The 12,653-nt window shown below is 42.9% G+C and overlaps 1 protein-coding gene across 4 annotated transcripts in view; it reads right to left on the bottom strand.

Annotated features, from left to right (window-relative positions):
- The window catches only part of C1H20orf96 (chromosome 1 C20orf96 homolog), a 33,967-nt gene extending 27,624 nt beyond the window's left edge, over positions 1-6,343 (bottom strand). Inside the window, exons 1-4 of one of the 4 annotated variants that reach the window (XM_060187975.1) lie at positions 5,688-6,343; positions 5,362-5,623; positions 5,021-5,063; positions 4,001-4,112 (exon numbers count right to left, since the gene is read on the bottom strand). In XM_060187975.1, the coding sequence (XP_060043958.1) occupies positions 4,001-4,112; positions 5,021-5,063; positions 5,362-5,489 (283 nt within the window). In that variant the 5' untranslated portion in view covers positions 5,490-5,623; positions 5,688-6,343. Of the gene's footprint in view, positions 1-4,000; positions 4,113-5,020; positions 5,179-5,361; positions 5,624-5,687 lie in introns of those variants that run through there. The other 3 variants (XM_060187992.1, XM_060187986.1, XM_060187995.1) reach the window with 3 other exon arrangements.
- Between the last annotated feature and the right edge of the window lie 6,310 nt (positions 6,344-12,653).

Here is a 12,653-nt window from a genome sequence, read left to right as displayed (position 1 = left end):
TACATTAAAATAGGGAGTCGGGTGGTAGTGCAGCTGGTTAAGCACAGGTGGAGCAAAGCACATGAACCGGCATAAGGATCCCGGTTCGAGCCCCCGGCTCCCCACCTGCAGGAGAGTCGCTTCACAGGCGGTGAAGCAGGTCTGCAGGTGTCTTTCTCTCCCCCTCTCTGTCTTCCCCTCCTTTCTCCATTTCTCTGTCCTATCCAACAATGATGACATCAATAATAACTCCAACAACAAAACAAGGTCAACAAAAAGGAATAAATAAATATAAAAAAAATACATTAAAACAATTGTGTTGGGGGAATCAGGCATTAGCGCAGCGGTTAAGCGCAGGTGGCGCAAAGTGCAAGGACCCTCGTGTAAGGTTTGAGTCCCCGCCTCCCCACCTGCAGGGGAGTCACTTCACGGGCCATGAAGCGGGTCTGCAGGTGTCTGTCTTTCCCTCCCGCTCTGTCTTCCCCTCCTCTTTCCATTTCTCTCTGTCCTATCCAACAACAACGACATCAGTAACAACAACAATAATGACTACAACAATAAAACAACAAGGGCGGGAGTCAGGCGATAGCGCAGCAGGCTAAGCGCAAGTGGCGCAAAGCGCAAGGACCAGCATAAGGATCCCAGTTCGAGCCTCTGGCTCCCCACCTACAGGGGAGTCACTTCACAGGCGGTGAAGCAGGTCTGTAGGTGTCTATCTTTGTCTCCCCCTCTCTATCTTCCCCTCCTCTCTCCATTTCTCTCTGTCCTATCCAACAATGACGACATCAATAACAACAACAATAACTACAACAACAATAAAAAGACAACAAGGGCAACAAAAGGGAAAATAAATAATTTTTTAAAAAAACTAAGGGCAACAAAAGGGAAAAAATAAATATTAAAAAATTTAAAATAATTGTGTTGGGGCTAGGGAGATAGCACCATAGTTTATGCACCAGACTTTCATATCTGAGGCTCAAAAGGCCCCAGGTTCAATCTCTGGCACTACCAAAAGCCAGAGCTGAATTTCTGGTCTCTCTCTCACCCACAAAAATGGAATAAATATTTTTAAAAATAATAAAAATTTGGGGCCGGGCAATAGCACACCAGAATAAGTGCACATAGTATGAAGCACAAAAATCCATGAAGGATCCCAGTTCAAGCCCTCCCACCCTTCCCCATCTACAGGCAGGTCACTTCACAAGCCATGAAGCAGGTCTACAGGTGTCTATCTTTCTCTCTCCCTGTCTTCCCCTCCCCTCTCAATTTCTCTCTGTCCTATCCAATAAAGTGGAAAAACTGGTCGCCAGGAGTAGTGGGTTCATAGCACCAGCACCAAGCTCCAGCAATAATCCTAGAAGAAAAAAAAATTAAAATAAATAAAAATAATAAGCATTCTGTGCTAACTTTATAAAGCACCTGTGTATATCTGGTATGTAACTGTATTGTTTAAGACATAAAATGAATAACAGATAACTCTGTAGGTCTAATTTTAAATGTGTAAATGAGACTTCACAGCTGGGGAGACAACATAATGGTTTTGCAAAAAACTTTCCTAAGGCTTTGAGGTCTCAGGTTCATCTGGGGCCCCAGCACTACCATAAGCCAGATCTGAGTAGTGCTCTGGTTTCTCAGTGTCTCAATTTCATTAAAAAACAAATAAATACTAAAAAAAAAAGGAAAAGGAAAAAAGAAAAGAAAGGCTGGGTGGTATATACCTGGTTGAACACATATGTTACAAAGTGTGGTTGGAGTAGATAGCATAATGGTTATGCAAACAAACTCTGATGCTTAAGGCCCTGAATCCAGTTCAATCCCTCACACTGTGGGACTATGTGAAAGCTTGGTAGAGCTTAGGGGAGCTCTCCCATCCTTGGATGGAGGTCTGGAAAGACACCTCACTTGCTGGTCTCTCCCATATAGAGATGAGCTAAGAGGGAAAAAAAAGTCTTCCATGACTCAGTTTCCCCTTGTTAGTCTCTCAAGCCCACAGAAAGCCTACAAGCCTCTCACACTTAGTTCCCCTTGCTAGCAGGCCAAATGGCTGCCTGCTTGAGGGTTCACTCAAAATTCACTATAGTCATTCAAAGTTCACACAATAGTCATTCAAAGTTTACACGTTCACTATAAGTTCACCTTTTGATCATATAAGAGAACACACTCGGGGGTCGGGCGGTGGTGCAGTGGGTTAAGCGCATGTGGCGCAAAGCGCAGGGACCCGCAAAGCGCAGGGACCCGCAAAGCGCAGGGACCCGCGTAAGGATCCCGGTTCCAGCCCCCGGCTCCCCACCTGCAGGGGAGTCGCTTCACAGGCGGTGAAGCAGGTCTGCAGGTGCCTATCTTTCTCTCCCCCTCTCTGTCTTCCCCTCCTCTCTCCATTTCTCTCTGTCCTATCCAAAAATGAACATCAACAATGGCAATAATTATTTTTGCCACAACGAGGCTACAACAACAAGGGCAACAAAAAGGGGGGAAAAATGGCCTCCAGGAGCGGTGGATTCATGGTGCAGGCACCGAGCCCAGCAATAACCCTGGAGGGAAAAAAAAAAAGAGAGAACACACTCTATCATATACCCTTGCCAGTACCTTGGTAATGAGACCCCCACATCTATTTCCTTGCTTGCCTTTGATATTTATGATTTACATCAAGCTTTGTCTCTCTCTGTTTCATCTCACCCTACTGATTTAGCCCTATGTTTTTCTTAATACCTTTGGATAATTAACATGCCCACATCATGGAGACTAATTGTTCTGACCTTTTGGTATCACATCAATTCTTGTCATTCCTACCCCTCCCTACTATAGGGGCAAGCTGACCTTTATGAAACCTGTAATTTCTGACATATGTGAAAAATGTCCTTTGTTCTGTTTGCTATAAAGCCTTGTGTTCTACCATAAATAAACTAGAGGTTCATACTAGGATCTCTCCTGGCACTTCCTTTCTTTGTACGTGGTCACTAGAACCAGTGGCAGTTAGGCCAGAGGCTAACCTCCTAGTTGGAGGCACTCCACGTGAGCGCCAGCATCGCACCACCATAAGACAGAGCCAAGTAGTGCTCTGTTTAAAAAAAAAAGGAAAAGAACAAAATGCATGGACCTGGGTTCAAACCCCCGCTCCCCATCTTCAGGGGTAAGGATTCACAAATGGTGATGCAGTGCTGTAGGTGTCTCTCTCTTTCCCTCTCTATCTCCCCCCTTTCTCTCAATTTCTGGCTGTCTCTATCCAATATATAAATAAAGATAATAAGAATTTTTAAAAGAAATCATTTTTTAAAAAATATGCTTTTAAAAAATAAGATTTTAGTTTTAAATTGAAATTAAATGTGTAGAGATTGCCAAAACATAAGAACATGTTATCTATATTTAGAATTTTATTTAAGTGCATAAGATTTATTGTTATTAGGATTTATTATTTATTTATCAGATGTACAACAGTTTTGTTATTCATACAAGTAAACTACTTGAAAATGAATATATTAAAATTTTTAATGTGGCTTAAAAGAGTTAGGGGAATTTAATTAACCAAGCTCCAATATCTGTCACAATTATTTACAGAAATTATAAGATTTGTAAATTGAACTTAATACTTATGAAGATTTGTGACTTCGGTAATGCTTATTTTTCATTAATAGTGGTAGCCCTGATTTTAGCCTTTTTTTAATATTTATTTATTTTCCCTTTGTTGTCCTTTTTTGTTGTTGTTATTGATGTTGTCATGGTTGGATAGGTCAGAGAGAAATGGAGAGAGGAGGGGAAGACAGAGAGGGAGAACAACACCTGCAGACTTGCATCACCACTTGGTTCTCTCTCCCTTTCATGTTAATGAATAAAATAATGGTTATGCAAAAGACTTTTGTGCCAGAGCCTCCAAGGTCCCAGATTCAATCTCTTGCACATAAAATAAAATAAAATAAAATAAAATAAAATAAAATAAAATAAAATAAAATGTCACTAAAGGACAAGAGCAGCCTCTATACTCTGACCCTAACCCCCACACCAGTCCCCAAGTGCCTCTTCCCACCTGCCTGGAAGTTAGTCAAAGTCTTCATGTTGCTTTTCTTGTAGCCATTTTGGATTGAGGGCAGAGAAGATGATTTGATTTTCTGCTTGGTTCGCTGCCATGGAACATAATCCTACAAATATAAAGCAATTAGTCACACTGCCTTGTGGGTTTAAATCAGTTTCACACCTTACAGATATCTGTGACCTTGAACAACTGACTTAGCTCTCTAAGTCTCAATTTTCTCATCTGTAAACTGGACCTAATAACAAAACCTACTTGTAGGACTGATAAAGAGAATTCCAAAAGACGATATGTGTAAAGCATGTGATAAGTGCTCTGTAACTGTTAACTATCACTTTTGTATCAGCCAGTCAGAATTTACTATGCACATCAGACTGTGAGGTGCTAAGAACTGTGAGAAACAGAAGGCATGGAAAAGACCCAATAGGAAACCAGAGTAACAATCAGCGATAAATAAAAGAGCAACAGAATATACTCTTTTTTTTTTCTTTTTTTACCAGAGCACTGCTCAGCTCTGGTTTATGGTGGTGCGGAGGATTGAACCAGGGACTTGGGAGCCTCAGGCATAAGAGTCTCTTTGCATAACCATTATGCTATTTACCCCTGCCCCAGAATATACTCTTTTTTTTTTAATTTATTTTTTCCCTTTTGTTGCCCTTGTTGTTTTATTGTTGTATTTATTATTGTTGTTGTTGTTGTTGGATAGGACAGAGAGAAATGGAGAGAGGGAGGGGAAGACAGAGAGGAGGAGAGAAAGATAGACACCTGCAGACCTGCTTCACCGCCTGTGAAGCGACTCCCCTACAGGTGGGGAGCCGGGGTTCGAACCGGGATCCTTATGCCGGTCTTCGTGCTTTGCGCCACCTGCGCTTAGCCCGCTGTACTACAGCCCGAGTCCCCAGAATATACTCTTATCGTCTGATAAAGTGGTGAGATACAGCAAATGTGTGATACAATTCCGGGTCCAGAACTCAGGTCAGTGAGCCCCCTATCCCCTCCCTAACCCTCCATACTCACCAGATTCTGACCGCTGTAGACTGTGGAGCCCTTCCCATAGTTGCTGGAATTGGAAAGAGAGAGAGAAAGAAGTTTCATCATCCCCCACCTCATGAGGCTACCAAAGCAAATATTTAAAAAGGGGTACAGTCTCGAACCCCAACCCACAGTTTAACAGGGAGCATAATTTAACAAGGAGCAAGGCGGAGCACCAAGAGCTCAAGGAAGAGGCGGGGCTGGAGAGAAGTGAACGCAGAGGGACTGGGCGGAGGGCCTAGCGGCGCATCCAAGCGGAATCAGGTTGTCCCTGGCCAGATAACACTAGAGCACGCAGCCTTGCATCCTTGATCCTTCTCACCTACCCGGACAAGGTGTGCGAGATTGAAGAAAGCGGAACGAGGCTCCTTAGTGTGTACAACTCTAATCCCTTGGAATTTCGACTTCCTAGGCCTCTCAATTTTTTTTGTCTCGAATCAGATCGCGCGGCCATCCAGACCACTCAAAGTTCTCCAAGAGACTGGACGCTTTCTTTTGTCTCGATCTCCAAGGAAACGGACACAGAGACTACCGAGAGCCAAGAGGGACTAATCTCAGCAGAGCAAAATGTACTTCTCAACATGTCAACTTGACTTTAACTGCCCCCAGCGCGCGCGCGCGCACACACACACACACACACACACACACACACACACACAACCCAGCCCATGAGCCTAAAAAATATCAGTAGCCTCCACTCTGCATACCTCAACCACTTCCTCCTCCATCTTTTGCTTCCCGCGTCACTAAGGAAGGAAATCATGGGGACCTGTAAATTCACATCTCTTTACTAATCTCGCCTATTTACCTCTCGTGATTATGTAGAAACCAGTTCTTACAATTGTGTTCTGATCCCTATCCTCTTATTCTCTAAGGTACTGCCCCTGCAATTCTCCACATTTCTCCTGCACCCCTCCCCCCTGTATTATTCTCATCTACTTAAAAAAAAAAAAAGTAACTCAGCGGGTTAAGCACTGTGGTGCAAAGCGCTAGGGCCTGCATAAGGATCCGGGTTGGAGCTCTCGGCTCCCCACCTCCAGGGGAGTCGCTTCACTGGCAATGAAGCAGGTCTGTAGGTGTCTCTCTTTCTCTCCCCCTCTCTCCATTTCTCTCTGTCCTACCCAACAACAACGACATCAATAACAACAACAATAATAACTGCAACAACAATAATAAAATTTAAAAAAAAACTAAAGGCAACAAAAGGGAAAATAAATATATATAAAAAAATTTTTTAAGTTAGCACTTCCCAATCAAGTATTCTCCCATTTCTGCTTCACTTTCCAGTGAACATTCTAGAGGTTTGCCTTCTCTGTTTCCAATTCCTCTCCATTTATAAGGCTTCCAGTGTTCACTGGAATTGTCCTTGTCACAGGCACCAGTGACCATCATCTTGCTAAACCCCAGGATCACTTCTCACTCCTCCTCTTCCTTGGTCTCCTTAGCTTGCCTGTTATTTTATACCTATATATTATTTATTTATTTAGGACAGAGAGAAATGGAGAGGAAAGGAGGTAGAGAGGGAGACAGAGACACCTGAAGCCCTGCTTCACCACTTGTGAAGATTTCCCCCTACAGGTAGGGACCAGGGGCTTGAACCCTGGTCCTTGAGCACTGTAATGTGTGTGCTTAACAAGGTGTACCACCGCCTGGCCCCCATAGCTTGCCTTTACTTTTTTTTCCCCCCCAGAGCACTCACTACTCTGGCTTCTGGTGGTTCATAGAATTGAACCTGGAATTTTGGAGCCTCCAGCATGAAAGTCTCTTTGCATAACCATTATGCAATGTCTCTTGCCCCCTTAACAATTTTTTTTAATGAGAGAGCCAGAGCATCACACTGGCATATGTAGTAGCAGACATTAAACTCAGAACCTTGTACACAAAAGCTGAAATTTTTTTCCTTTTTTTAAATATTTATTTATTTAATATTTATTTATTCCCTTTTGTTGCCCTAGTTGTTTTATTGTTGTAGTTATTATTGTTGTTGTTGTTGGATAGGACAGAGAGAAATGGAGAGAGGAGGGGAAGACAGAGAGAGGGAGAGAAAGATAGACACCTACAGACCTGCTTCACCACCTGTGAAGCAATGCCCCTGTAGGTGGGGAGCCAGGGGCTTGAACCGGCATCCTTAGCCGGTCCTTGCGCTTTGCACCACGTGCACTTAACCCGCTGCGCTACCGCCTGACTCCCCTAAAAGCTGAAATTTTGATACTACCCACTGCACTAACTCCTGAGTTGTAACTTTTGACACAGTAGCCTAGGAAGTGATGCAGTGGCTAGAGTTTTAGACATTAAATCTCGAGGTCCAGAATTTGATTCTTTTAAAAAATATTTTATTTATTTATTTTAACTTTTTTTTTATTAGGATAATTATTTGTTTATTTTACCAGAGCACTAATCAGCTCTGGCTTATGGTGGAGCAGGGGGGATTGAACCTGGGACTTTGGAGCCTCAATCATGAAAGTCTCTGTATAACTAACTATTATGCTATCTACTCCCACCCAATATTTTGTTTATTTATTCATGAGAAACATAGGAGGAGAGAAGAGTGAAAGAACCAAACATCACTCTGGTACATGTGCTGGCGGGGATTGAACTTGGGACCTCATGATTGAGAGTGCAATGCCTTATCCACTGTGCCAGTTCCTGGACGACCAGAATTTGATTTTTATGCCAGAGTGATGCTCTGGTTCTTTCTCCCCTCCTCTCATGTATGTGAATAATAAATATTTTTATTTATTTATTTTACTTTTTGATAGAAACAAGAGAAATTGAGAGAGGAGGGGAAGATAAAAGAACTAGAGAAACCTGTAGTACTGCTTTACCACTCAGCCCCTATTTATTTATGTATTTATTTATTTATTCCCTCCAGGGTTATTGCTGGGCTCGGTTCCTGCATGATGAATCCACCGCTCCTGGAGGCCATTTTTTCCTTTTTGTTGCCCTTGTTGTTGTAGCCTCCTTGTGGTTATTATTATTGCCATTGTTGATGTTGTTCGTTGTTGGACAGGACAGAGAGAAATGGAGAGAGGAGGGGAAGATACAGAGGGGGAGAGAAAGACACCTGTACCTGCTTCACCGCCTGTGAAGCGACTCCCCTGCAGGTGGGGAGCCGGGGGCTCGAACCCGGATCCCTACACCGGTCCCTGCGCTTTGTGACACATGCGCTTAACCCACTGCGCCACCGCCCGACCCCCTATTTATTTATTTATTTATTTACTGGCATGTGGAAGGGTGAGAATACAGAATCCTGTTGGTGGGTATGGTGTAGAACTACATATTATAATCTTATAAACTTGTAACCTACAAGTCACAAATAAAAAATAATTTAATTGTGGTCTGGGAGGTGGTTTAGTGGATAAAGCATTGGACTCTCAAGCATGAGGTCCTAAGTTCAATCCCTGGCAACACATGTACCAGAGTGATGTCTGGTTCTTTCTCTCTATCATCCTATTTTTCTCATGAATAAGTAAATGAAATATTTTTTTAAATAATATTTCCTTTTAAAAAATAATAATTTAATTGGGGTCAGGTAGTGGCATACCTGGTTGAACACACATGTTATAATGTGCAAGGACCCAGGTTGAGCTCCCAGCCCCCACCTAGAGGGGGAAAGCTTTGCAAGTGGTGAAGCAGTGTTGCAGGTTTCTCTATGTCTTATTTATTTGTTGATTGATCTTTTTATTTTTTACCAGAGTATTGCTCAACTCTGGCTTATGGTGGTGTGGGGAATTGAACCTGGGACTTCGGAGCCCCAGGCAATAGAGTCTCTTTGCATAATCATTATGCTATCTACCCCCCCACCCCGCGCGTGCATCCTCTACCTCCCTTCCCTCTTAATTTCTAGCTGTCTCTATGCAATAAATAAAGATAATTTTTTAAAAAACAATTTTTTAAGTCATCTTGTTACTTGTCCGGAGCAAAGGCATGATTTCTAATGACCAACTTTGAAGATCCAAGAAAAAAACAAGAAAATTAAAATATTTCCAAGCTTGGATCTTGTTGCATGAGTACTGATATGAGCTGTTTCGAGGACCCTGGGAACCATGACAGGAACCAAGATTCTCTCAAACAGCACCATGCACGTGGTCTAGGTTAAATCTCTGTAGCACTTGGGAGCTTCAATGGCATTGGATAAAGTTTTAGTGCTATAGTCTTTCTCTCTCTCTCTCTCTCTCTCTCTCTTTTTTACCAGAGCACTGCTCAGCTCTGGCTTATGGTGGTACAGGGGATTGAACCTGGGACTTTGGAGCCTCAGGCATGAGAATCTGTTAGCATAACCATTATGCTATCTACCCCTGCCCCTATAGTCTTCCTCTATGTGAATAAAAACAAAAAAATCAGCCCATGAGCTATGATATCGTGTAGGGCAAATTAATTAATTAGTTAATTAATTAAAAAGTAGGACTGGGGGGGGCAGGTGGTGGCACTCCTCGTTGGGCGCACATTACAGTGTGCAAGGACCCATGTTCAAGCCCCTGGTCCCTACTACAGGGGGAAAGCTTCATGAGTGGTGAAGCAGGGCTGCAGGTGTCTCTCTCCTCTATCTCCCCCTTCCCTCTCAATTTCTGGCTGCCTCTATCCAATAAATAAGTATAATTTTTTAAAAAGTAGGACTGGGGAAATAGCTGAGCCTGTTAAGCACCAGCTTGTATGCCTGAGGCCCCAGAAGTCTCAGTTCAGATCCTGGCAACACCTTAAGCCAGAGCTGAACAGTGCTCTGGTTCTTTTTTTTTTTTTTATTTATCCCCTTTTGTTGCCCTTGTTTTGTTGTTGTTCTCATTATTATTGTTGTTGTTGTTGATCTCGTTGTTGTTAGATAGGACAGAGAAATGAAGAGGGGAGGGGAAGACAGACAGGGGGAAAGAAAGACACCTGCAGACCTGCTTCACCACTTGTGAAGCGACTCCCCTGCAGGTGGGGAGTCGGAGGCTTGAACTAGGATCCTTATGCTGGTCCTTGCACTTTGCACCACGTGCACTTAACCCACTGTGGTACCGCGGAACTCCCCAGTGCTCTGGTTCTATCTCTCTGAATCTCTCCCTTTCATTCTGTCTCTTTCATAGTAAATAAATAAATGGTCTTTAAAAAGTAGTAAGATTGGGGCCAGGTGGTGACTCACCTGGTTGGCTGCATATGTTACAATGTGGAAGGACCCATTCAAAACGTTGGTCCCCACCTGCAGGGGGAAAGCTTTGTGAGTGGTGAAGCAGTGTTGCAGGTGTCTCTTTTTCTCTTTCCCTCTAATTTCTGGCTGTCTCTATCCAATAAATAACTATTTTTTTAAAGTAATAAGATTTAGATAAATGTGAAATTGAACAATGTCACAAATGAGACTAGGTATTATAAAATGGCAGATTTGGACAACTTAAGAAAGTTTCGGGACTCGGGTCCAGGCAGTGGTGCACCTGGTTAAGCGTACATAACAGAATGTGAAAAAACGCGTGGAAGAACCAAGGTTTGACTGCCTGCTTCCCACCTGCTGAAAGAATGCTTCACAAGTAGTGAAGCAGGTCTATAAGTGTCTGTCTTTCTCTCCTGTATCTACCCCATACTCTCAATTTCTCTCTGTCCTATCAAGCAAAATAGAAGGAAAGAAAAAAAGAAAGAAATTCAACACATCCAGTTGAGTGCACATGTTAGAATGTGGAGGACCCAGGTTCAAACCCCCCTACCACCTGTTCCCATCTGTGGGGGAGCTATCCCTATCTGTCTTCCCCTTCTCTCTTGATTTCTCTTTGTCTCTATTCAATAAATAAATAAAATATTTATAAAGAGAGAAAAAGACCAACATTGCTTCACCACTCACAAAACTTCCCCACCCCTACCTCCACAGATGGGGACCAGACACTTGAACCTGGGTTCTTCTGCATTGTAACATGTGTACTCAACCAGGTATGCCACCATCCAGTCCTTTTTATTTCCCTCTTGAACTCTCCCTTTCCTCTTGATTTCTACCTCTATCTAATAAATAAAAATATACTTTAAAAAAGGATAAGAAAAAAGTTGCACCTTGTTCTCCTCCATGCCAAAAGTCAAAATCAGATTTTCTCTTTAAATCCCTACATTAGTCCCTCCCCCCCCCCCCCCGCCTTGAATAGGCAAACTAAAGTCTTGAAAAACTAAGGCACTATCCCCTTGTGACAAGAATGAGATTTGAAGCAGTCAGATTCAAACTTGTGTCGCCCTTGCTCTATAGTCCACCTTTATTTTCACTAGAAAGGTCACTGATATACCTTGGTGTGTGTGTGTGTGTGTAAAGAAAATGAGACTCTAAGTTATACACTTAGCACCACATTCAAACAGGTTTTTTTTTTTTTCCTCCAGGGTTATTGCTGGGGCTTAATGCCTGCACTATGAATCCACTACTCCTGCAGACCATTTTTTCCATTGTTGTTGCTGTTATTATTGCTGGATAACACAGAGAAAAATTGAGAGAGGAAGGAGAGACAGAAAGGAGAGAAAAACAACTGTAGACTGTTTCACCACTTGTGAAGTGACCCTCCTGCAGGTGGGGCACTTGGGGCTCAAACTGGGATCTTAGCACAGGTCCTTATGCTTTTCACTATGTGTGCTTAACCCCGTGAGCTGCCGCTTGGGCCCCCAGTTTTTCCCCCCCTTTTGTTGCCCTGTTGGGTAGTATGCCAGCTCCCCCTGGCTTCTGCTTAACCAAGCACCAGTATGCCTATATAGGGATTGGTTTGATCTCATTCAAAGTGGTCTATTTAAATCACTTTTACATTTACATAAAGCACCACATTCCCTCCAGGGCATTGGTGGTTTAGTGGTAGAATTCTCACCTGCTCCACCCCCTCTCCTTGTCACACCCTGATCTTCCACCAGTCACTTTTCGCTCCACCCTCTCTATGTCACATCCTGTTTCCACCCTACTTGGAGAGTATAAAAACAGCTGCTCTTCTGATTAAAGACACTTGGAAATTGCTTTCCAGCTCCGAGAGTTCCAGAGTGTATCTCCTATGAAGTTAGTGCGGCACGAGTTCCTGATCCCTCTCCCACGCAGCAGCCTAGATGGGCTCCAGTTGAGTTCTCTCCAACCCAGAGAGCACTAGCTCGGGAAGAAGTACCCTCAGGCTATCCCGGCATTGCCCTTGTTTTATTGTTGTCGTCATTGATGGATAAGACAGAGAGAAATGGAGAGAGGAGGGGAAGCAGAGAGGGGAAGAGAATGATAGACACTCAGAGACCTGCTTCATCACTTGTGAAGCAACTCCCCTGCAGGTGGGGAGCCAGGAGCTTGACCCAGATCCTTACTCTGGTCTTTGCGCTTTGAGCTACCTGCGCTTAACCAGCTGTGCTACCGATGAACTCCCAGTTGTTTTTTTTTTTAATACTTTATTTATTTACAAATTCATACATTTCAATTCTTTATATGCACATATGCATAAAACCATTCCATAACTATCTTTTAGAGAAATGTAGGTCATTTGGTAACAGATATAAACTATAGAAATAACAGCTTATTCCTATAGTAATAAACAACCTATAACAATAAGCAACATAAAAAACTGAATAAAACTTGACTTCATCTCTTTCCCCATCCCCCACATTTTAGAAAACAACTCAGAGTCTGGGGTTGGATATTGTACCATTATAATGC

This window comes from Erinaceus europaeus, chromosome 1 (genome assembly GCF_950295315.1).
Source record: "Erinaceus europaeus chromosome 1, mEriEur2.1, whole genome shotgun sequence".
In the NCBI taxonomy this organism is placed as follows: Eukaryota; Metazoa; Chordata; class Mammalia; order Eulipotyphla; family Erinaceidae; genus Erinaceus; species Erinaceus europaeus.
Note: the sequence above shows the minus strand (reverse complement) of the source record. Positions and strands in the feature narration are given on the sequence as shown.